Raw genomic sequence first — 24,631 nt, forward strand, 5'->3', positions numbered from 1 at the left:
TACGTTTTTATAAGGTAGATGAAAGAGGAGAGAATGGTGGCTCACTGGGACAGGGAAGTCATTACACACAAAAGGGAGTAGCATCAAGAAAGGCACAGAAGGCCTGATTCCACTCATGCCAATGGGAAATTTTCCACAGATTTCAATGGGTGCTAGTTTAGACCCAGAGTTGGGTGCGGAAAAGGCAATGAATGCAGCGTTGAAGTTGGCATTGTTAGCAGAATGTAGTGAGCATGGGAGGCAATAAGTGGCTTTATTTTTTTTAATTGCATGAATGTGGTTTGGAAGAAGTGGTTTGGGGGTATTTTTTAACCTAGGCTAGTAAAGTTAAGTCCTCAGGCTAATAGCTGCCTGGAACCCTTGCCCCACTGGTTTTGGATATTGGCCTTGTGTGTTTTGTATGAAGATGTTTCAATTATTTTATGTGGTGCTCACTGCTCCTCCCAGCTCCTTCTACTACACAAACCCCATGGCTCTGTGAGCCCTGCTATCAAGCACTCTTCTGTCCCCATTCCCCCTGCCTAGATCTTCCCCACACCCTCCAATTGCTGGGCTACTTCTTTCCAGCAATTTTCCCTGCAGCTGCTCATCTTCGTCTCACTAGCGTTCTCCCATTCAGCTGCTAGAAGGCTGGATCTCTCCCCCTGCATCCTCTGGGCTCTGTATCCCCTGCAGTGTCTCTGTCCCTTACCCCCCAGCAGCTGTTAGGGCTATTGTCCTGTGCCAGCTAGCAGCTTCTCCTCCTCAGTCCTGTGCCTCCAGTACTTCCCAGACTGCTTAGGACTCTTCCTCCTAGGTTCTTTGAGTCACTGGGGAAGGCTCCTGGCCCCATCCACCTGGTCTCATTGATCAACTTAGATTGGTTTTGGTTTCCTATCCTTGGGGGGAACCTATTGCTCTCAGGGTTGCTGCTCGTGCACAAGGGAGGGGACCTGCTGATTGACTGAACTGAACACTACATTAGATGATTTAAAGTGATGATTTAAACTGTATCATCCGTATCTACAGTGTTCACTAGTAGGAATGCTACAGCTACAACCTGCAGTGAGGGTGACTAAAAAGACGTAGCCGCCTGATAATACGTAGGACTGCCAAATCACTTTCAATCTCAGGCTCCCGCTTTCACCATGGAAAGACTCTGAATTCCCATGCGAAGAGGGAGGTGGGCCAGTTGCTTCCCCATACAGCCAATCCAACTGAGCACTGAGCAGCGAAGAGGGAGGTGGGCCAGTTGCTTCCCCATACAGCCAATCCAACTGAGCACTGAGCACTGGGTTATGTCCTGCCTATTGACAACATCCCTCATCATAGGTGCTGCTGCTGCACCCCCTGGCTTGAAGTGGTTTTCCATATACAGGGTTTATAATTTAGTTCAATGGCTCTCAGCACCCCACTATACAAATTGTTCCAGCATCCCTGTTCCTCATGGTTGCTTGCAATTGAAAAAGCAAACATCCTCTGGTTATTTGTATTGATTTCTTTATGCCATCTGGAGGGCAGGAACTGTAATAGCAACAGTTGGAGTGATTTAATGTAATTGAAAGTGGTTTGAAAAGACAATTTATTGTGATTATTCATATTTTCTCATACTGCACTTAAAGGAATTCATTATACTGAAGACATTAACACATCACCACTGTGCATCCAAAATATGAAAATGGGCACAATAATAGGTTTGAGAATAATTTATAAGGATCATCAGTGTATCCTGGTGAGGGAAAAGAAAGACATGCTCACTAATTTTTGTTGTTTTATTTGCTGATACAAAAAAAAAAAAGAACTTTTAGAACTTCCCTTCAGTCTATTGTAGAGAAGTTTGCTTTTGCAAAACAATATTTAGTTTCAGTGCCCTCCTGTGGTCAAGATGCAAATTGCAAGGTTAATTAAAAGTTCAATATCCGTTCCTGCTCCTCTATTGCAAACTGCACTTTTGTCTTCACAAGATTTGTCCTCATGGAATCTTTGGGGAATTTAGCTGCTAAAATCTAAGAATTCTCTACTAAGCATGTGTGAAATATGATTTTTCAAAAGCTTATAATGGCCAAATTTGGACAGATTTTCACACAGATGGCAAAAGGCATATCTATTTACAGAGTAGTTGTAGCCATGTTGGTCTCAGGATATTAGAAAGAGGAGGTGGGTGAGGACATATCTTTTATTGGATCAACTTCTGTTGGTGAAAGAGACAAGCTTACACAGCTATTCAAAGGCCATTCCCCAAACAATTTCAGGTCCTGGCTCCAAAGAAATAATACCATCCCCTCACCTCACAGGGGTCTTGTTAAAATAAATTAATTAATGTTTGTGAAGCACTTATATGCCATAGCAATGAGAACCAGACTAAAGCCCATGAAGAAATTAATTGTTGTCTTCAGAGCAGGGTTTGCATAGAGTACAGTTAATAGGGCCTAGGGTAGGGGCACACATTGAACGGTCAGGAGAAAACAAAAATTGAATAGCTACACCATCCATCCTGTGCACTGAATGAGGCAGGGGCCCTATGAAATAAATAGCATGTGATCATGTAATTAAAGGCTGTATCATATGCACATGAACAAGGAGGGGGAGATTATACAGGAAATTTTATTTCTACCATTTCCTACCTTTTGGGTGCTTGACTTTGCAACTTAACAATGTTCTTTTAACACAGTTTTTTGTTTGTAATTTTTATTTACATTGTAGTAGCACCAAAAAACATGGTAGGCTTTGTGCTTTCTGTGTACAGAGAAAAACACAGTTCATGCTGCAAAGATTTGACAATTTAAGAAGATAAGTGGCATATGAGGGGTGAGGGGCACAGTCAATATATACAATTTTGTATATGCTTTTTAAATTATATGAACAAATATCACCGACATCTCAACTTGTCTGTTATTAGTTCGCCAGTTGCTTGTCAGCCTCATGGAAGAAGTGGGTCTTTAGAGGGGATGTAGAAGGAGAAGACAGAGGGCTAAGGACTGAGCCATGTAGAACCACCACAGAGAATGGGTGAAGGGATAAGATGGATGGCAGGAATAGCCAGAGTGGTAGGAGGAGACCAGAAGAGGATGGAGCCAGTATCATCTCCGGAGACAAGAAGATTTGGAGAAGGAGAATGGATTTGACAAGGCTGAAATCAGCAGAGGAGATGAGGACAGAGTGGAAGCACTGAGATTACTGCAGGATCAGGTCATTAGAGTTTGTGAAAGGAACATTAGATTGGATTCCAGGATACTAATATCTCCTAGAAGTAAGATTAGAGGATGTAATGGAAAGTGATATCTGAAAAGCTCTCTCTATTAACTTCATTAAAGATTCTCATAGCTGTCCCAGGCTAGAATAGAAAATACTGTATGTATTAAACCCTGGAGTAGAGTCACTTTACTCTTCAGTGTAAGGTGACATGATCTGACATCTTTTAGTTAGCCTTTGCAAAATCGTTTGTATACTAAGTTAATGTGATTTAGTCATTTAGGGATAAACCCCTTAGGCCTAGTGTGCTAATTTACACCACACACTGGTCCAGTTCTCAGGTAATTTAAGTAGTAAAGTGACAAAATCTGATTCTCCCATGTAATTTTTATTCAGTCACCTGTATTTTTGGAAGAGTATTGAGGTGTTAGGCAGACCTGGCATGTAAAGGTTGATGGATGGAAAACATAATGAACAGAACAGTGGTATTCATGAACTAATTTTTATTTCAGAGGGCAAATTTCAGTCCCACAAACTTTTTCTAATAAATAAATGTTGAACTTAGCATGTCTAGTTTGTATTTGTTCTTGCTTCTCTTTCTTTTTTCCTCGACTCCTTCAGTTTTCGTCTCTCTCTTGCTCTTTCTTTTTTTTTCATCTTCCATAACGTTCTGTCCTTTGAGGGTCATATAATGATTAGTAGGGACATTAAAATAATTTGAATTTACATAGCCTCTTTCTTCTGAGGATCTCAGAATCCTCTGCAAACAACTGGTTAACCCTCAGCCACTGTGAAGTAAGTACTTTTATAGCCATTGGATCCATTTTTACATAGGAAGTTTAAGTGACAAGTTCAAAGCCACATAAAGACCCTGTGGAAGAGTCAGAAAAAAGTACTCAAAAGATTTTGCTCTGAGTCTTATGTTCTAACCACTACACAACACTATCGCATAATTTGTATATCCTTAATCCTTCCTTCACTTGCCCCTTGTCTTCCTCTCTAAGAAAAATGGAGATCTGCATTTACGAATTCAAACATCTTGAATGGAACACTTACATTTACAGGGTTACACTTTAATGTTGTAAATAACATGCAATAACTGGTTATGCAATACAGAGACACATTTATTATAATGCATTGCAATCAAATCTTAACAGATGAGATTATAAGGGAGGCAGTTATTTGGTGGTTACAGCACAGAATAGGGAGTGAGAAGTGTATATTGCAACTCTCCCAGTGACTTGACACTTGACCTTTTTAAAATTTATTTATATTGTTTTTATATAAAATATAAACACAATGAAACAAACATGCACAAGATGGAAATAGTATATTAAATAATACAATTCAACACTCATTATTTTCAAAACCTGGAAAACAAACAAACAAACAAACAAAATCTGAACCCTTAGAGGTCATGCAGCGCATCAATGATTAAAGTGACTAAATAAGTAAGAACATAACCTATGAGTATCAGGGACTAATATATACTAAACTGCAAAAATATTCAATAGTTTCATGTGTGACCAGACATACTCATATTTTTTCCAGGTATTTCTATTAGACTGAGTCATTTTTTTTAATTAATGCAATAGTAGGGAGCTCACGAAGCCAGTCTGTGTATGAGGAAGAAATTAAAGATGTCCATTGTCTCAAAATAACTCTTTTGGCCACTAACATTTTTACTGTAATCCATTTCTTAATGTTAACTGGTAATACCAACTCATTCAGCACCTCTAAAATACCCAAGTTTTGAGAAGGAAAGATAGCAACACTTAAAGTTTTTGAGAGAGTACTGAATATGGCATTCCAGAACATGTGCATTTTTGACAGGTATAGAGGATGTGTTGGCAAGGGGCTGTTTGCAATGCCAACATGCACTGTGTGATCCCAATCTAGCCTTAAACAAATGTTCTCGAGTCCAGTATTGCCTGTTTAATATCTCGTTCTGGAAGAATCACAAGGATAAAGAACTTGAAGTATCTTTCACATGAGGCCACATATCTTCCCAAGTTTCTGTTGTGACAGTAAGGCTAAGTACTTCTCCCCATTTTTCTTTGAGATTAAGGAGGTAATGCAAAGCATTAAGACACCTATTAAATTCCTACTATCTGACTTTTGTTTCCATATTTCTTAACATGTTCTTCTAGAAGTGAGAGAGTTGAAACAGACCAATTGTCCCCTTATCCTTGCACGAATCTTTGAGCACAGCTGCTGCAACAAGGAACTATGAGACAAGAACAGCTGATATTTGTGACACATGTAATTGAAGGAGGCCAGTCTATCATTTTGTACTATATCTTTCATTTTTGTGAATCCTTTTTCTGTCCAAATTGTCTTAAATATGGAGTTGGCCTTGATCCTGAGACATGGGTTATATCATAGTGGTACAAGAAGAGAATTAGCAAGGTCGCATGCTGAAATGCCCCTTGTAGATGCAAAGACTGGACTTTTCCTTAAGGGTGAGGGTAGCAACCAAATGGCATAGTTAAGCTTTGTTCCATTTAAAACCAGGCCGGTATGTATACACAGCTACTAGAAGGGAATCACCGTACAGCAGGGCACATTTGGAATGCTAGATATTATAGATACAAATCTGGCAACCCCATGACCCTGCAGTTGCCCCAGATTTTTTAGGAGTTTTGTATGACAAGTGAGGCCATTTTTTAAATCTCATATAAATTATATGATAAGCCTGTTTATTCAAGGAAAGAGCAAGTGGGATATCTTGAAAGACAAGAGGCTAATGATATAAGTCTATCTTGGGCAGATATTCATTTTGGCTATTTCTATTCTCCCCAGTAAGGGAGGTTTCTTTTAATATATAGTCCATATTTATAGAAACCATTTCAAGAAGATTAGTTCAAATTTTAATACCTAAATAAGTTATTTCCTTTCATATTTTGAAATGGAAAATGCTGAAACTAAGAAGAATCTGGTCTCTTGGATATATCCATTGCTTGTGATTTATCCCAGTTAATGCAAAAACCAGAGATCTTTCAAAAAAAATATAAACTACATTCAATAATGATCGGAGGATGCTTCAGTAGTACTATTATATCATCAACATATAACCTGATTTTGAATTCTCTCCTGTTTCCAGTCACATCTTCAGTGGCTGAGTGCTGATGTATGTACATTGCCAGTGCTTCAAGAGAGATTGAAAAGGGAGGGGTGAAAAGGGACAGACAGCCCTGTCGTGTCCCTCTTTCTAGCTGAAATATGGGCAAAACAATTCAATTAGTTGATAGTAAAGTGAGGGGAGAGTTGTATAACACTGACCAAAACTAGGAATATTGATCCAAATCTGAATTCTTTTAGTATTCATTTAGAATTTATTAAGTAAGGCCATTCAACCTTACCAAAGGCTTTCTCTGCATCTAGAGATAACTCTATGGAGGGAACATCTGACATCTGAGCTTGCTGGATCAAGTGAGCGATTTTTCTTGTGTTAGCAGCAGCCAATCTGCCTTTAATGAAAGCAACTTGATCTGCATGTATAATTGTTGGGACGATAGCGTTCAGTCATGCAGCTAAAATTTTTGCATTTATTTTGCAATCTGTGTTCAATAGAGATATGGGGCAGAAGTCATCACAGTTGTGACCATCTTTTTTCTTCTTTAATATTAAAGTAATTAAAGCAGTTCTCATGTCATGAGTAAGGCTACGATTTAGTCACGGAGGTCGTGGAAGTCATGGAATCCGTGACTTCCAGCGACCTCCGTAACATCAACCTATGGTGATCAGGAGCTGCAGGGTCCCCTGCCACCCACGGAGGCTGGGGGCTGTGGGGTAACCAGCCATCTCTGGTGGCCCCCGGAGCTCCAAGCTGCTGCAGGTGGCGGGGATACCCTGCAGCTCCCAGGCAGCGGGGAACTCCAGAGCTGAAGAATCCCCAAGGTCCAGGCTGCTGCAGGTGGCATGGGAACCCTGGAAATCACGGGCACCTCAGGCAGTCGTGGAACCTCCAAGCTCTCAGCCGTGGTGGGTCCCCAGAGCTTTGGGCTGCAGGGGCACCCCACAGCTCGCAGGTGCTGCAGGCGGTGGGGGACTCCATACCTACCAGCTGTGGGCTGCAGGGGACCCTGGAGCTCCAACACCCAATCTGCGGTGGGAGCCCCCAGAGCTCCTAGCCACTGTGCAGCTGCCCTGCTGCAGGCGGTGTGGGGATCCACAGATCCCCATTTTGTCACTAATATTTTTAGTAAAAGTCACGGACAGGCCACGGCTTCCATTAATTTTTCTTTACTGCCCTGACCTGTCCATGACTTTTACTAAAAATATCCATGACAAAATCTTAGCCTTAGTCACGAGACATGGTTTCTTTTTCGAATGTTTCAGTGAAGACCTGTGAAAGAATAGAAGATAGCTGCTTACAAAATGTTTTGTAGAAATCTACTGGAAAGCCATCCATCCCAGGGGCCTTGCCAGAATTCATATTTTTATAGCCTGTTCAATCTCTTGTGTTGTGATAGCTTAGTCCATAAACAAGACTTGTTCTGAAGTTAGGGTATTAAAAGACAGGCCTTCAATGAAATCATCAAATTTATTAAAGTCAAATTGGTTGAATTATATAAAGGCTAGATAGAATTGTTTCAATTGGTTATTTATATCTATTGGTTCAAGGACGGTACTCCTGTCTTCTAGTAAGAAGGAAAAAATATTGTGGCTAGCCCCATCTTAAGTCTTCTGGCAAATAGTTTACCTGCTTTATATCCCCATTTACAATATCTTTGTTTGATCCCGTTGCGTGCAAATTCAACTTGGCTGGATAAGCATTCCTTATATTTGTATTTGGTGTTGATTAGAGAATGCAGGATGTTTTCATTATTTGGGTCAGTCTCATGTATTCTCTACAACTCGTCTATTTCCTTGTTCTGAGAATCTTGTAACTTGAGTCTCGTTTTCTTCTTTTGGGATGCACACTTTATGCATTCACCCCTTACAGTAGCTTTCAGAGCATCCCAAAAAATGGTATCTGACATAAATTAGTGCTTATTTTCTTCTATGAAGTTAGACATGACTGAGTCAACTGTGGAACAGAGCTTTTAGAATTAGAGTGTCCGTTTCCACCTAGAAGATTTTGATGATGTGTAACCAGTGTCTATGATAAGTATAATTGTAGCATGATCTGAAATTAATATATTATCAATAGCTGCTTCTAGGCATGCTGGCATCAGTTCTGAAGGCACAAGAAAAAAGTCAGTTTGGGAGTAAGATGAATGTACTATAGAGAAATACATATAGTCATGCTCCTTGGGGTGTCTCAGTCTCCATATATCTTTTAAATCAAGTTCATTCATTAATAATGAGAGTTGGCCTATTGTGCTCAGAGAACTGGGTCTCATGTAATTGGATTTGTCCAGATGTCTATCTAGTATAGTATTCCAGTCTCCCCCTGGAATTACAGGAATGTCTTTTTTATTAAAAAGAATGTCTGCTATGTCTTTAGAAAATTCAGAATTACCTCCACTTGGATTGTAAATGCTTCCTAGAATTAACTTTTTTGAGTTGAAAGAGGCTTCAAGAAGAATTCATCTTCCTTTGGGATCAGACCAAGACTATATATATTGCAAATTTTATGAATTAGGATGGTTGTGCCTCTGCTCTTAGAATTCAGTGATGAATGATACTCAGCACCTACCCCCATCTTCTTGATTCTGTTGGCATCTATATCTGCTAGATGAGTTTTTTGCAATAAGCTACTTGGCACTTTTTTTGATCTGAGGTTCCTCAGGATTTAAATTCTTTTGGAAGGTTGACTAAGTGCCTTCGCATTCCAGGAGCATACACTAAGAAAATTCATGACAAAGTTTTAAATGATATAGTAAGACCATATCATAGACCTCCGTGACATCAAAAGACACACATTTCTATTCTAGAGACACACATTTCCCCATTGATATTGTAAAACCACATTTCTATGATATGGTCTTCATTTCTACATATTAGATATTGGTTAATTTTGAATGAATGCATGCCTTCAATTGAACCTCTAAGAGGGTCAAGAATATAAAAAGATCTGTTAAATATCATGTGTCTTCCAAAATATATTTGTAACAGAAAACAAAAAAAATTTAACAGACTTAAAACAAGCCAGTGTGGGCATGTTCAGATCCCTGATGGCTTCAATTCCATCCCCTCCTTTCCTCCCTATATTATCTAATAATAGTCTAAACATCTCCAATGCAAATATATTTAAAGTCAAATTTATCCTGTAAATACCATTGGGCATTCTAGAACATGTATAATATATACCTACCTACAGAGGTATTACACACACATACACATATGTATATGGATATACATATATACACACTCATCACATGTAAATTTACAATTGATTTGGTAAAGCAAATATAAATTAGTACAAAATTTAAATATGAATAATACAACATAAAAATCATATTCATAGTCTGTAAAATGCCCTGCACAAATTGAATAACTAGTGCTATTTAATGTTTAGGTTATAATCTACTTTACATGTCAGGAGTATTGACTATTCCAAGGACTTGTGGTTATCATAATATCATGATTCTCTCTATCAAATTGTGATGATTAGTGGAGATAATACTTTAGTCAGTAGATGGTGCTTAGTGTCTCAATCTTTGAAATGTCTGCCAAGCTTCAGAAGGGTTTTTGCAAAATCATGTGCAGCCTACTAAATCCATAATGAAGGTAGATGGGTACTTTATGGTCCCCCTTAGAATTTGCTTTATGCCATTGAATGCAGCCCTCTTTTTGTTAAGTTCAGCTGAGAAGTCAGGAAAAAGAGACATTTTGTGGCCTTTGTACATAAGGGTTTGAGCTTTTCTGGTAGTATTCATTAATATTACTTTATCATTGAACTTCAGCAGCTTGAAGATAATGGGTCTGGGCTTATCAGACTCCTGCCTTCTAGTACCAGCCATTCAATGAGCCCTTTCAATATCCAATGAGGGCAGCTGGGGGTCCAATTTAAATACGTCAGGGAGCAGCTTCTGAAGAAAGTTGACCCTCAATAGTCCCCAAGAAGTGATAGTTGTTTCTTTGAGGTCTATTTTCTAAGTCATCCTGGGTTTTTTTTTCAGTTTATCTAGTCTAAGATTTAAGGAGGCAGTTTCTTCTTTAATTTCACAGGTTTCAATGACAGTCTTTTGTAGCTCATTTTCTATGTGAGCCATTTGGGAGTTTACATGGTTTACATTTTTAGAGAGGCCACAAATATCTTCTGAGACTGAATCCAGTCGGTCTGTGAGGAATTCTTTGAGTTTTGAAATATGTTGGGCTATGTTCTGTGGCTTTGTAGTCTCCTCCTTCAGCTCCTCCTTAGGTCTTTTGTTGCCTCTCATATTTTTCATTGAAATTCATATTAAACAGTTTGTAGTTTATCTAGAGGATTAATTTGAACTTTTATCACAGAACCTTATTGCTAATTTGCTAGAAAAGTAATTATTAGAAACAAATAGCTATGTGGGGAATGAGGAGGTCCAAGACTAAGCAGCCATCTTCTTCATGGATACCCCAACACTTGACCTTTGAACAAGTGACTATGGCCCAAATTTTCAAACATGACCACAAAGTTTCAGCTTTAGACACCTAGCGTAAAAAATATTAAGGAACCTAAAATTAGAGTCCAATTTTAAAAATTTAGAGGTGAAATCTTAACTTCATTGAAGTCAACAACAAAACCTTCCATTAACCTCAACAGAGCTAAGATTTCACCCTAGGTATTTTATGCAGGTTTGTCCTCAATTGCCCAATCTGTAAAATAAGCACAATATTTACCTGCCCTCAGGAAGTGTGTTGTGAGGATTAATCAATTACTGTTGGCAGTTAGGAATTGTTTCATCCTATGATGAAAACTGCTAAGTAAATGGAAGATATTATGGGCTGGAATTTTAAAAGGAGCCAGAGCAAGACAGGCACCTATATTCCATTGAGTCTCATGGGGCTTGGACACCTCACTCTGCTAGGCTCCTTTGAGGATCTCAGCCATTATTATTAATATTCTTACTGTTGAGTAGTATACTCATAATAATTTGTAAGAATACTACTATTTACTATATGTAAAAATCTATTACAAAACATGTCATAAAATGCAGATATTGTCAAGGCAATGCATAGTTCCTCCTACTCTATTGGCTTCCTCTTTCACAGATTCATGAAAGCATAGACTACTAGAGACTTTTTTTTTCTGAGAAACATATGTAAAAAGCTTTACGCTTCCATTTTGTCACTTGCATGATTACAAAAAAATAAAATTTATCCTTCTGGGTATACCAGTACTTTATGGCCAATAAACAGTTCTAACACAAATCAAAAAGAATGTTATTCTCTAATTTTCATGGGACTTGATATGCACCTTTATCAAAATGTGAAAACTCAAAATGTACCAAGATCTCTTCATTCTATTAGATAATATCAATAAAACAAAAGGAAAAACTCCACTTTCACCAATTGGAAAACAACCCAAACACAGTGGTGACATAAGTAGATCTTTGGTAGTTTAGATTTACATGGTTTAGCATTTTAGGGACTGATCCACACCATGGAAATCAATGGATAGATTTACACTAACTTCCATGGGAATTAGACCACACCCTCAGTGCTCAGAAACCATTATGCTGTTTATAAATGTGATGCTGTTTTTAGTTTGCAGCTCAGAACCAGAAAATGTCCAAGCTGATCCAAAGAACTATACCAGCCTTCTTGTTACATGGGAAAGACCTCGAGTTGTTTATGATGCCATGATCGAGAGATTTGCTGTCTTTTATCAGCAATTGGACGGAGAAGACCAGACTAAACATGAGTTTCTGACAGATGGGTATCAGGACTTGGTAACTGTAAACTCTTCAAGTTTCATACAAAAGTGGTGGTGGTAAAGCACTCACACGGAATTATTCTGAGAGATTATGTCAGGGAGCTAATCCAGCTAGAATTAATGTCTTTGGCCGCTGCTCGTAGAAACACTGCTTGTATCCTTGGCTATACAGCCACAGAGACAAATTTAAAATACAACAAACAAACAAACAAAAAGCTATATGGGAGAGAGCTACCATCACTCACGGTTCTAATTTTCTAAAATTGCTGTTCCTATTTGTCTATAATACCTTGAAATAACTATTACTATAGTGTCAAACTCAGATCTTGTTAATCACAAGACACTTTCATCATGCCCCCAATGATCTTTGATATGTAGGATGTTGTACACAGGTAACTAATGACAAACTCAGCATCTGAACAATGATCCATCTGTGATTACTATAAATATTGGCTCACTGATTTATAATATGATGGTGCTTTACCAACACAAACAATTACATTCACCCCCTTTGAAGCTGCATAAGCTTCACAAGGAATATTAGAATCTAAAACTAATATTCAGCATAGAAAAATGTATTCTCTCCAGTTTTTCGGTCGCCTGCCATTAGGACGTTTCACAAAATCAATTGATTAAAGTTTTATGCCTGTTTTTCTGGCAATAAAATGTAAAAGTGATGTATTAGAATGTTTCATGTGAGAAAATGTTGATATCTTCTATTGTTGTTTGCAGTGTTGTTGTAGCTGTGTTGGTCTCAGGATATTAGAGAGTCAAGGTGCGTAAGGTAGTATCTTTTATTGGACCAACAGACGTTGGTCAAAGAGACAAGCTTTTTGAGCTCTTATCAGTTCTGTGTAGCTCAAAAAGCTTGTCTCTTTCACCAACAGACGGTCCAATAAAAGATATTACCTCACCCACCTTGTCTCTCATATGAGAAAACACTGTTCTTAGAATAAAATAATCTAATGTTTTCAAAAAATATATGCTAAGGATTTATATTTATGTGATTAAACATGATTTTTCTTTTAGGGAGCTATTCTAAATAATCTGCTGCCCAATACAAGTTATGTTCTTCAGATAGTTGCAGTTTGCACTAATGGTCTATATGGAAAATACAGTGATCAAGTCATTGTTGATATGCCTTTAGATGATCCAGGTAAGTGTTGTTTTGAGTACAGTAGTAACTTCTGGCTAAAAATCTGTATTCAGAGAAATAGTTTGCTTGCAAACCAGTTAAAAATGCTTGACTATCAAAGTACACTAAAATGGAATTTCAAAATCATTGTAGTTAACCTTACATTTGTTTAATGAGGTGACTTGTATTCTCTGTCACTCATTTTCTGCCATGTATTCCTTTAAACATGTGAATTTAATGTTGATTTTTTTAACTATAAAAATATATTTAAACAAGTGAACATGATTTCAGATCAGATGAATGATTTTGAACAATAAACCTGGGAAGTAAAGCCATTTTGGAATTGTTTCAATTGCATCCTTCTGCCTCCTAAAATTAATCCAGGTGATAAAAATGTAAAGTAAACAAAATGAGCTAATATAAATTAAAAATTTGTATCTCAATTGATTTTGAAATTTTATTACAACTGAGTACTTGGAATTTGATTTCAAAGCATATGTGGTGATGGAATTCCCTTGCTTCTTAATGTTGGATTGTGAAAATCAAAGGGGCTAACAATCAAATCTTGTTGATTTCAAAGCCAGATTTAATTCCTCTGTCTGTAAGTAAATGATAGGTAATTTAAAACCAAAATAGAAAGGCTTGTCCTTGTCCTTCAGTCATTCCTTAAAGTCAGTGGAAGTTTTAGAGCTTGATCCAATTCCCCATAGAAGTCAGTGGAAATCTTCCATTGACTTAAGCAGCTGTTGGATTAGACTGTGTGTGTCTTGATCATAGGATTAGTCCATAATGGTCTTTAGTATACTCACACACCCCAGTTTTGCTTACCTTTGGATTAGATTGTTGTTTGTTTTTAATTCTGGGTTACAAGGGTGGAATTCTCCCCTCAATTACACCTACCTGTGTAACTCCAGTTAAGTCAGAAGAGATACAGAAATGTACCTGAGAGCCCAGTTTGGCCCATAATTTTAAGAGAACCACTACTGATAGAGAATATAATTATTTTCCATTTTCTGCTTGTTACCATGGATTGTGTGAAAGTAATGATATATGAGCATAAGAAGTTGTTTTATGTTGGGACATTTTTGGTTAAAACACAAACGTTTCCAAGGCATATCTAACCTGTCTTTCAAAAACAACATGTTTAGAAGACTGTGTTTCCTAGGTCTTATTATGCTCATATTTGTCAGAGACTTTGTACTCTGTATTTCTCTGAGGAGAGGTTCTGTCAATGTAATAAGATACAAATTCAAGTGAAATGCCAGTCTGTAACTCCTTGATTTCCTAGACTCCTTATGTCTCTTCAGCAGAGTTTTCCCAACTCGTGCTTCAAAAATCACATGAGAGGGGACTCCATCCACAGACACCCACCCAAAGTCTAGACTATAGACTAGACTATGCCAGCAGGTAGCTTGGAGCAATGTGAGCCCCAATTGTGCAAAGAATCCACAAGCACAGACCCTTATTCCTGTGTCAAGTCCCATTGGACTTAAACAAGGCACCTCATTGGCAGATATCTTTTAAAGGATCAGGGCCTCAATTCCAGTATGACTCCATTTGGATTGAAGCCAACCGTTCATGTGGTTTCCACAATTAAACAATGTTTAATTCAATACCTTGCATAATGACAGGTTTCAGAGTAGCAGCCGTGTTAGTCTGTATCCACAAAAAGAACAAGAGTACTTGTGGCACCTTAGAGACTAACAAATTTATTTGAGCATAAACTTTTGTGGGCTACAGCCCACTTCATCTATGCATGCAGTGGAAAATACAGTAGGATAATTTTATATACACAGAGAACATGAAACAATGGGTGTTACCGTGCACACTATAACGAGAGTGATCAGTTAAGGTGAGCTATTACCAGCAGGAGAGAAAAAAACCCTTTTGTAGTGATAATCAAGATGGGCCATTTCCAGCAGTTGACAAGAACATGTGAGGAACAGTAGGGGGGGAAAATAAACATGGAGAAATAGTTTTACTTTGTATAATGACACATCCATTCCCAGTCTTTATTCAAGCCTAATTTAATGGTGTCCAGTTTGCAAATTAATTCCAATTCAGCAGTCTCTCGTTGGAGTCTATTTTTGAAGTTTTTTTGTTGTAATATTGCGACTTTTAGGTCTGTATTCAAGTGACCAGAGAGATTGAAGTGTTCTCCAACTGGTTTTTGAATGTTATAATTCTTGACGTCTGATTTGTGTCCATTTATTCTTTCACGTAGAGACTGTTCGGGGTTTCTCCAATGTACATGACAGAGGGGCATTGCTGGCACACGATGGCATATATCACATTGGTAGATGTACAGGTGAATGAGCCTCTGATAGTGTGGCTGATGTGATTAGGCCCCATGATGGTATCCCCTGAATAGATATATGGAAAGAGTTGCAAACTGTTCTTAATTCAATACATAAACTTACTTTGGTACAACAAAAACATTACAGCTTTAAACATTCAGAAGCAAAGATTCTCATAGTAAATTTGAACCTTGTTATTCTCCCATGGAGGTCAGTGATAATTTTGCTGTTAATTTCAGTGGGGGGCAGTAGTGGGGCCCTTACGTTGCACGTACTTTCTGTAAAAACTAATTTTACCGTCCATTACATCTATAAAACGCATACAGACATCATTTGGAATTTTGTGTGCATATCTGAGGGCAGAAACTGATCCATTCTATGTTACATTGATCAGCATAGGGTCAAGGCTTGAGGTTCTTACTCCATTTTTTGCAACGAAAACTCCTGATGATTTCCCTTTGAGTGAGAAATAAGTAAATATGAAATATGGAATTCAGGATCTGCTTCATAAGTAGTAATGAAAAAACATACCTATGTGCAGCATGAACAATTAATGTTATGATAAGAACTTGATTTTTGCATTGTATTGCTTTAGAACTTTTAAAATGGTAACCTTAAAGTTGCATTAAAATAAATTCCTAGATATAAGTTTATAATTTCCCCATTTTTAAAGAAAAAATGTGAAGAGGAGATTAAAGCAATCTCTGTACATATTTCACTGTGTACTTTCACAGTTTCATATGCAAAAATGATTGAATTATGAAACTCTACTATGTAAGAGCAGTGTAAAATCCCTCATATATAGTCAGTATCATTAATATGAATTTACAGTATTCCCTAGTCTTGTAAATGTCATCTTACATTCATAAAAAGTGGAAACATGATAACATTCTAAACAAAATGTTCATTCACTTGTAACTTCAATTTATTCATTTAATCAGTTGCATTTGAATGAAGTATCTGGCTGGTGAATCTTGCCCATATGCTCAGGGTTTAGCTGATTGCCATATTTGGGGTCGGGAAGGAATTTTCCTCCAGGGCAGATTGGAGAGGCCCTGGAGGTTTTTCGCCTTCCTCTGTAGCATGGGGCATGGTTGACTTGAGGGAGGCTTCTCTGCTCCTTGAAGTCTTTAAATCATGATTTAAGGACTTCAATAGCTCAGACATGGGTGAGGTTTTTCATAGGAGTGGGTGGGTGAGATTCTGTGGCCTGCACTGTGCAGGAGGTCAGACTAGATGATCAGAATGGTCCCTTCTGACCTTAGTATCTATGAATCTATGAAGTGTGCTGGAAATATTAAATAACAGAGACATGAGAAGGTATGTATCTAAGTAGTCAAAGAAAGAGATGTGTTCATACAAACATTCACCTGCCAAATATAATACCAAAATTGATTTTGTGATCTGCTTTATAGATGGTGGTATGAAATGGGGTTCACAGTAATAAGATCAAAATATTTCCCAGAACTCCTGCTTGTGAATATATGAAAAAACATTATCTTCACCTATGAAGACCTGAAACAAAATGGACTCAAATTCAGTATAATAACTTTTATATTCAAGATTTATTCTGAGTATGTCAGCTCAATTACGATGAAATTCACTGCAATGCCATCTGAACAAATTAAATTTCATGTTAAAAGCTTAAGTGGACCTTAAGTAATACAAAGGCTTTGCATGGGCCCTCTGCTTGGGGTTGAATTTCACCCTTGGACTGCATATTTTTAATATAAGGGCTGTTTTAGTACTCTGTACTATATATTTTTATTTTTTTATTTGTATTATTTTTATTTACTCAACACCTGCTACCACTCGTTTGTTCTTGATTTTATGCCATTATGCTGACCATTTTGTAAGAGAGAGACCCTTTCATAGCCTGCCACCATCCTTTCAAAACATTTCATTCTGTGAACCACCAGTAAGGGCTCTGCAGACTAGAGGTGATCCACCGACCAGAGTGAAACTTCTCATTCTCTAGGACTATTACGTAACAGGAAAGATCCTGTCATGGGCCAGGTCCTCTTCCAACTTCATCCCTCTACTGCTGGGTTCTAAGAAATATTACCATCTGTGGACCCTCCAGAAGAGCTCTGCAGTCCACTGAGGGCCCATGTGCCATCATGAGAACTACCATACTAGTCTATTAAGTTTGTGAGAAGAACGAGAAGAACCATTTTCTCTTTGTTTGTTCCTATATTGTTTTTTATTTAGAACTGTGGAATTTTAAAACTTGTGATACAGTGTGTGTATATATATAGTTTCCAGTAAGCTTATGGCTAGTCAGAAAGGGCTTTGGGTCTTGGAGTGCTTTATCAATATTTATTCTTAATGGTTAGTATTTTCAAACCCCACTAGAAGATTTAGCCACACTATTAAAATTAATGGGACTTGCGTGGCTGAATGGCATAGCCAGCTTTGACAATATCTCAACCATTATTTATAATCTGATTATTTGCTTTTGGAAATGATTTCTGAATGGTGATCTAAATGCATGTGTTTCTTTCTTTAGATAACATTTGTATAGTTATTAAAGTTTTGCAGTAACTTCCTCTATAGCTGTTACTGTAGATGTATAAATGCAGCCCAGCTCAGCTGTGTATTAAGGCCGGCCTGCGTGGCAGGGTCCAGGTTCCCGGCTGCCTAGCCTGGTGGGGTCTGGACTGCCCCGCCACCCCATGTGGCAGGGTTGGGGCTGGCAGGCTGCCCCGTGCGGCGAGGGTCCAGGGTCCCAGCTGGCCCAGTGGGGTTGGGGTCCGGGGTCTGGTGCTGCTGCCTGGCCCTGCAAGCTCTGGGGCAGCCACCCAGCCTCACACAACGGAGGTCCGGAACAGCCGCGCCAAGCGGGTCCAGGGTTCCTGGCTGGCCCCTCAAGGTCAGGGGTCCAGGGCTGCTGCTTGGCCCCACAAGCTCCAGGCCAGCTGCCCGGCCCCGCACAGCAGGGTTCTAGGATCCAGGGCAGGTAGCTGCCTGGCCCCGAGCAGATGGGGCCCCCGGCCTGCCCTGCAGGGTCGGGAGTCCAGGGACTGGGGCGGGCAGCCCACCGGCCTCGTGCAGCAGGCATTCAGGGTCAGAGTCCAAGCTGCTGCTGCCCTGTCACCTGACCCCTGCAGCTCAGGTAACACATTGTGGGCCTCTATGCAACCCACAGTGATACATAAGTTGAGACCCACTGGACTAAATATGTATCCTCCCCTTGTTCTGTGTGAGGAAGTCAACTGAAGTTTTTCATAAAAACAACATAATGGGATATAAATCTCAAACTTTTGGCTCCCACTTGGCAGCTCATGCTAGCATCAGTTCTTTGTGAGGGCCTTTTTATGCAATGTTTTTGTAACTTGTCTTTGTGAGAGATTTTCTCCATAAAGAACAATAAGGGTATCTGAAATATTTCACTTTAGGGGGGCTTTTGTGATTCTTGTGCTGATGGATGATGAAAAGATAATAGATATTTCATTTAAATGTAGCAAAAATGGTTTTACTTGTGTTCTTGCAGGGTCATTTATTATGTATTGTAGTTTAGAATTGAAGATAATTTACTCTGTGAATATTATTGTAAAATTATGGAACACATTGTTACAGGGGGATGTTTTTAGGAGTTGAGCTAATTTAAATGTAGGGAAATATTTAGTTATCACATTTTCCTTTTGTCCTTAATCTATCATTTCTGCAAGAATCATTAAACTACAGTATTATATACATGCAATTGAAAACTTTTAGTAAATTTAAGGTTTGAACTTCTCCAATAAAATCTAAGCTATAGAATAACCAATTTGCAGTTATAGAAAAAATCAAGCATACCTTGTTTGTTAACCTACCTCTGAGTTTTATTTCTGTGTTGGGAAATGGTACCATATTACTTATATATATTATTGGTTCAAGAACACAGTATTAAGATTAGCAAAACCTCAATAACTGTAATTAAATGTTGCTAGCAAGTAGATTTATTTTGTTACCATCTAATCAAGAGAGTTTCCATGGATACATCAGGATGAAATTGCAGTTTCATTCTGGTTGAAACAGAGGATATTGAAACCCTTTACAGTTTTCCTTGTAGTAAATAAAGTTTGTAGAGGTGTTTTACATCCATTTGTATTATCACTGCATTAATTTTTCTTCTAGATAAGTTCAAAAGATAACATAGATACTGTAGAAAACATGAAATCTGAAAGAAAATATTTATTTTTGTTATTTGAAGACAAAATTAATCCTAACAACAAAAATAATCATATTTCTCTTTAATGAAAGGCTGTTTTTAAGAGTCTATTGACCACATAATGTATGTTACCAGGCTACAGTATTAAGAATTTTGAATCACTATCTAAAAATGTAAACAGAAACCATTGAGAAGCCAGGGAATATCATCATCTTTCCCCCCTCCCCCCAGCCTTCTAGCCTTCAGAAAGACAGAGGTAAGATAACTTTTCTATATTTTTGTTAATATGCCAAATATTTAATTCAATACTTACTACTTATAAAATGCTTTCATGGAGAATTGATTATTCCATTTTTTTTTTACATTCTACAACTTATCAATACAAATATTTTAGCTTGTTAGTGTGATGGAACCCTAATTAATAATCAAATATCCATTGGGAGAGAGAGAGAGAGAGAGAGAGAGAGAGAGAGAGTCTGACTCAGTACCCCAGTGATTAGGACACTCACATGGGATGTGGAAAATGTGGAATCTCTGCTCCAATTAATATTTAATTATTTCTTCAAAGTAGAACAGGGGAGTTTAGCAAGATGTGCCCCCAGAATAGTCATTTGGCTAGGGCACTCCTCTAGAATATGGGTTCAAGTCCCTATTTCAAATCAGGCAGAGCAGGGATTTGAACCTGGGTCTCCCACATAAAAGCTCTAAACAATGGGCTATTCTGGGGTCTCATTTTCTCTGTTTTTTCATGAGAAAGATCTGAGTTTTGGCTGCTAGGGCATGACCTAGTTTAGGCACCTAACTCCAAAAGAGAATTAATGGCTGAGAATCCTGAATGGAGAGAGATGCCTATCTTTGGCCCATAAGTGAGGCACCTAAGGTCTAGATCAATAGAAGTTTAACACCGGTACCACTGAAGATCTGGGTCTAAGCCACACCTAAGCCTCTACCTTTTACTCCAAGCTAGTTTAGGCAGCTCCCCATTCAGCTACTGGTTTCTGAGGATCTCCCTCTTAGGCACCTAATACTCCCCATTGGGAGCCTGGGTGCCTAACTCAGGGCTACATTTCAGGGTTAGGCTTTGCAACACTGAGCAGACCTTTGTGGATCTGGCCCTAAGACACTTTTGAAAATAGGACCTAGTCTCCATGTCATTTAGATTTTTTTTAAACGTTACCCTGGTCCAATCAGGAGTGGCCATTTTAAGATGCAGGAGTGCAAAATATAGAAGTATAACTGCTTCATGATTTATTTTTGGTTATGGCTTTAACTCTGTTCCCACTGAAATCAGTGGCCATTTACCTAAATAGGAGCAACATCCACCAGCATTGAGTACTATTGAAAATGTCACCTTTAACTCATCTTATTGGGGAGGGGCAGGAGAAACTGGCAAGTAATTACTGTGTAATATGGAATAATAAAATATGAATGCAGCCAAAATGTTTCAGTTAAGGATGTACAATGCAGATGCACAACTGCTTTTCAGAAGGAGCCATTTAATTACAGATGCACAACACCCAATGCCTATATCTATTCATAAGAACTCGCAACATATTTTTAATGCCTTAATATGATTCACTATAGTTTATCCTTGCAGAGCCAAATCATGATCCATTGAAATCAAGTAGAATTTTACCATTGACTTCAGTGGGATCAGAATTGGGCTCTGAATGCGAGACTAGCCTATTGTGTCAAGGATTATCAAATTAAGAAGTTGACCATAAGCAGTCCAAGGACAAAATTCAAACTGTCTAATCAATAATGCCATTTTTAAAAGTCCCTTTATAACATATTTTGCACTGCATCATAGACCACAATGGCACAGGACCCACCTGAGGGTTCCCTGACTCCGTGATGGAAGGTCTACAAGAAGGCGGTTGCAATGGTAGCAAGCAGCCTCAACCTTCCCTCCAGGAGACTGCATCACCCAAACAGGGGACAGCAGTGCCCAGGGAGGGAAAAACAGAAAATATGTTATGTACTGTGGAAGGATCATTGGAATACATGCACACAAGTATTGGGATAATAGGCCGGATCACATCAACAATACCCACCATGGGTAACATCATGTCATCTTCTCCACCACCACTACCATCACACTATCTACTCCCGGCCAGCTGTGGAGTACACAGGTATCTATCAGTCTGATCCCCTCAAACCCCCAGGTATATCTAGGATGTGCTACTTTCTCCAGAGTGGCATGAATTATGCTGCTCTTCTCCCTACACAAGGAAAATCACTACATAAATGAGCTGAAGTTTGTACATCTTTTATTCATTTGCACATATTGTACCAATCCAAATTTGCATGGGGTTATTCTGACCAATACACATACAAGCAAATGTCTAGTGATGTGACACTAAGATACAGCTGCCCTTAACCCTTCCCTCAGCAATGTAGGCATGTGTGTTGATGCTGGCCTACCAAATTAAAAAAAATCATTGGGAAGGGTTGTAGACCAAACTGGAGGAGCAAGCATCTCAGACAGGTTATTAGGAGAAAGCAGAAAGCCTTCAAGAAATGGAAGATGGGAAGGATCAGCAAGGAAAGCTACTTCTTGGAAGTCAGAAAGTGTAAGGAAAAAGAAAGAACTGCCAAAAGCCAAGCAGAGTTAGACCTTGCAAAGAAAACTAAAACCAATAGTAAAAGGTTCTCTAGCCATATAAATAAAAAGAAAACAAGGAAGGAAGAAGTGGGACCTCTAAACATTGAGGTATAGGATGGAGATTAAAGATAACCTAGGCCTGGCCCAACACATAAATTAACATGTCAGTTTTTAATAAGGGTAATAAGAAGCTTATGGTAGCAGGGTGGCTAATGGAAATGATGATATGGAAGTATAAATTACCACATCCAAGATGGAAGTCAAACTCAACCATCTGAATGAGACTAAACTGGGGGGCCCAGATAATCTCCATCCAAGAATAGTAAAGGAACTGATACATGAAATTGGAAGCTCAATAGTTAGGATTCTTAATGAATCTGTAAATTCGAGGATCATATCCTATGACTGGAGAATTGCTAATATAGCCCCTATTTTGAAGAAAGGGGGAAAAAGTGATCTGGGAAACTACTGGCCTGTTATTTTGACCACAGCTGTATGCAGAATCTTGGAACAAATTTTTATAGAGAAAGTAGTTAAGGCCATAAAAGTAAACAGTAACTGGGATAAAATACAGCATGGTTTTACAAAAGGTAAATTGTGCCAGACCAACCTGATCTCTATCTTTGAGAAGACAGATTTTTTAAAACCTTGGTACAAAAAGTAGGAATGTGCTAATAAAATTTGCAGACGACACCAACTTGGGAGGTATTGACAATACAGCAAAAGGACTGGAATATCATACAAGAAGATCTAGAGAAGCTTAAAAAGGAAACAATAGAAAGGGATTAAATTTAACAGTGCAAAGTGCCTGGATCTATTATAAGAGGGGGCAGTGAGGTTTGGTGGCCTACAATTTGCAGAAGGTCAGACTAGATGATCACAACAGTCTTAAAGTCCAGGAGTCTAAATAGAAAGTAATGTGTACACTGCAGCTGGGAGCATGCCTCCTTGCCCAGGTAGAAAGACTAACACCAGCACACTCAAATAGCAGTGTGGACATTGTGACAGTGGCACAGCTTGGGTTCGGACCAGGGAAGGAAGGAAGGTTGGACTTTGGTGGCTAGCCTGAGCTGCCACCACTGCTGCAATATCCACACCGTTATTTTTAATGCACTAGTTTGAGCGGAGCTAGCAAGTGTCTTTCTACCTGGTCTGGGTAGGCTTATTCCCAGCTTCAGTTTAGACATACTCCAAGGGCCTGGAGCATTCTTCAGCTAATACTGGAGGACCTTTTTCCTGTCTGTCTCCCCCACCCCCCAACCCAGTTCCAAGCCCACCTGTTCACTCCCATCACCATGAGCCTGGATGCTGTTCCTCTGTGCAAACAGACAGCTTCAGCTACACCCCTCAGCCCATCAGAAATGTTGCAGCAAAATGCCAGCCAGTTGTTGAGTCCCATTGTTTCCCTCACTGCTACTCCTCTGTGCAGCTACTTGGCAGCTTCTGCAGATAGCACCTCCAAAATCATCTCAGACCTCAGACTAATGGGTTTATTGGTTAATACAGCCATGGTTAGAAAATTACTATAACATTGTAATGACCTGTGTTTGTAATACAGCTTAAATAACATCTTTTGGTCTATCATTTCTACACTAACCATGGAAAATTATACCATTGTGTCTTGCAAAATCAATAAATCTGTGAGGTTAAAACAGTGGATAATATAATGCACCTTTTTGTTTCATAGAAATTGACCTCTTTCCTGAACTGAATGAAACTGAAGAATATGAGGTATTGTAAAGTGTAGTAAATTCATACATTCATTTTCACACAAGTGTTTCAAATAATATATAACACACTCCACATAAATGGAGGTGATCAACTGTGATAACTTGCAGAGCTGAATTTATGTACTTTTAACCATATCACCTACACTTTGCCTATTAATGCATATCCCCTGGGAATTACTCTATGTTCCAGATGCTTGAGCAGCTTCAAAAAAGTGCAATTTTTAAAAATCCACCTGCCAAAGAAATGTTTTTTCTTCCTCCCCAAAATGTGGAATTGCCTCCCCTTCCCCAGTTACACCTGCCTCAGGCAAGATTCAGCTTTGGGCTAGTGATAGGTTCTCTGTACGTAAAATGTCATTACTTTGAAGTCCAATGCCTTGCTTCTCTGTAATGCTAGAAATGGTAGTTTTATACTATTGAGAATGAGAGAGATTCTCAGCTTCCAGAAGGAACCCAGCACTCATCTAGTCCTGCATAGGCCCATAGGAGTTAAGTGCCTGACCTGCTTAGGCACTTTTTTGTTCTTTCCACTAGATGCCTATCTGCAGCTTTGGGTGCCTAAATACCTTTGTAAATGTGGCCCCGAGATACTGGGTGAAATCCTTGCTCCATTGAAGTCGATGGCAAAACTTCCATTCATTTCAATAGGATGATAATTCCACTCCTTGAACATAAATAATGACATTTTGATGTATTAACCATAATTTATAATAATGTAACCGTGTTTTATACAATTT

At 38.7% G+C, this 24,631-nt stretch overlaps 1 protein-coding gene across 9 annotated transcripts in view; it reads left to right on the forward strand.

The window, feature by feature from the left end:
- PTPRZ1 (protein tyrosine phosphatase receptor type Z1) overlaps positions 1 to 24,631 on the forward strand; it is a 220,581-nt gene that overhangs the window by 129,617 nt on the left and 66,333 nt on the right. For all 9 annotated transcript variants that reach the window (XM_038421170.2, XM_038421190.2, XM_038421181.2 and 6 more), the window contains exons 9-11: positions 11,806 to 11,990; positions 13,004 to 13,130; positions 23,852 to 23,895. In XM_038421170.2, the coding sequence (XP_038277098.1) occupies positions 11,806 to 11,990; positions 13,004 to 13,130; positions 23,852 to 23,895 (356 nt within the window). The remainder of the gene's footprint in view (positions 1 to 11,805; positions 11,991 to 13,003; positions 13,131 to 23,851; positions 23,896 to 24,631) is intronic.

The sequence above is a fragment of the Dermochelys coriacea genome, chromosome 1 (genome assembly GCF_009764565.3).
Source record: "Dermochelys coriacea isolate rDerCor1 chromosome 1, rDerCor1.pri.v4, whole genome shotgun sequence".
Classification (NCBI taxonomy): domain Eukaryota; kingdom Metazoa; phylum Chordata; order Testudines; family Dermochelyidae; genus Dermochelys; species Dermochelys coriacea.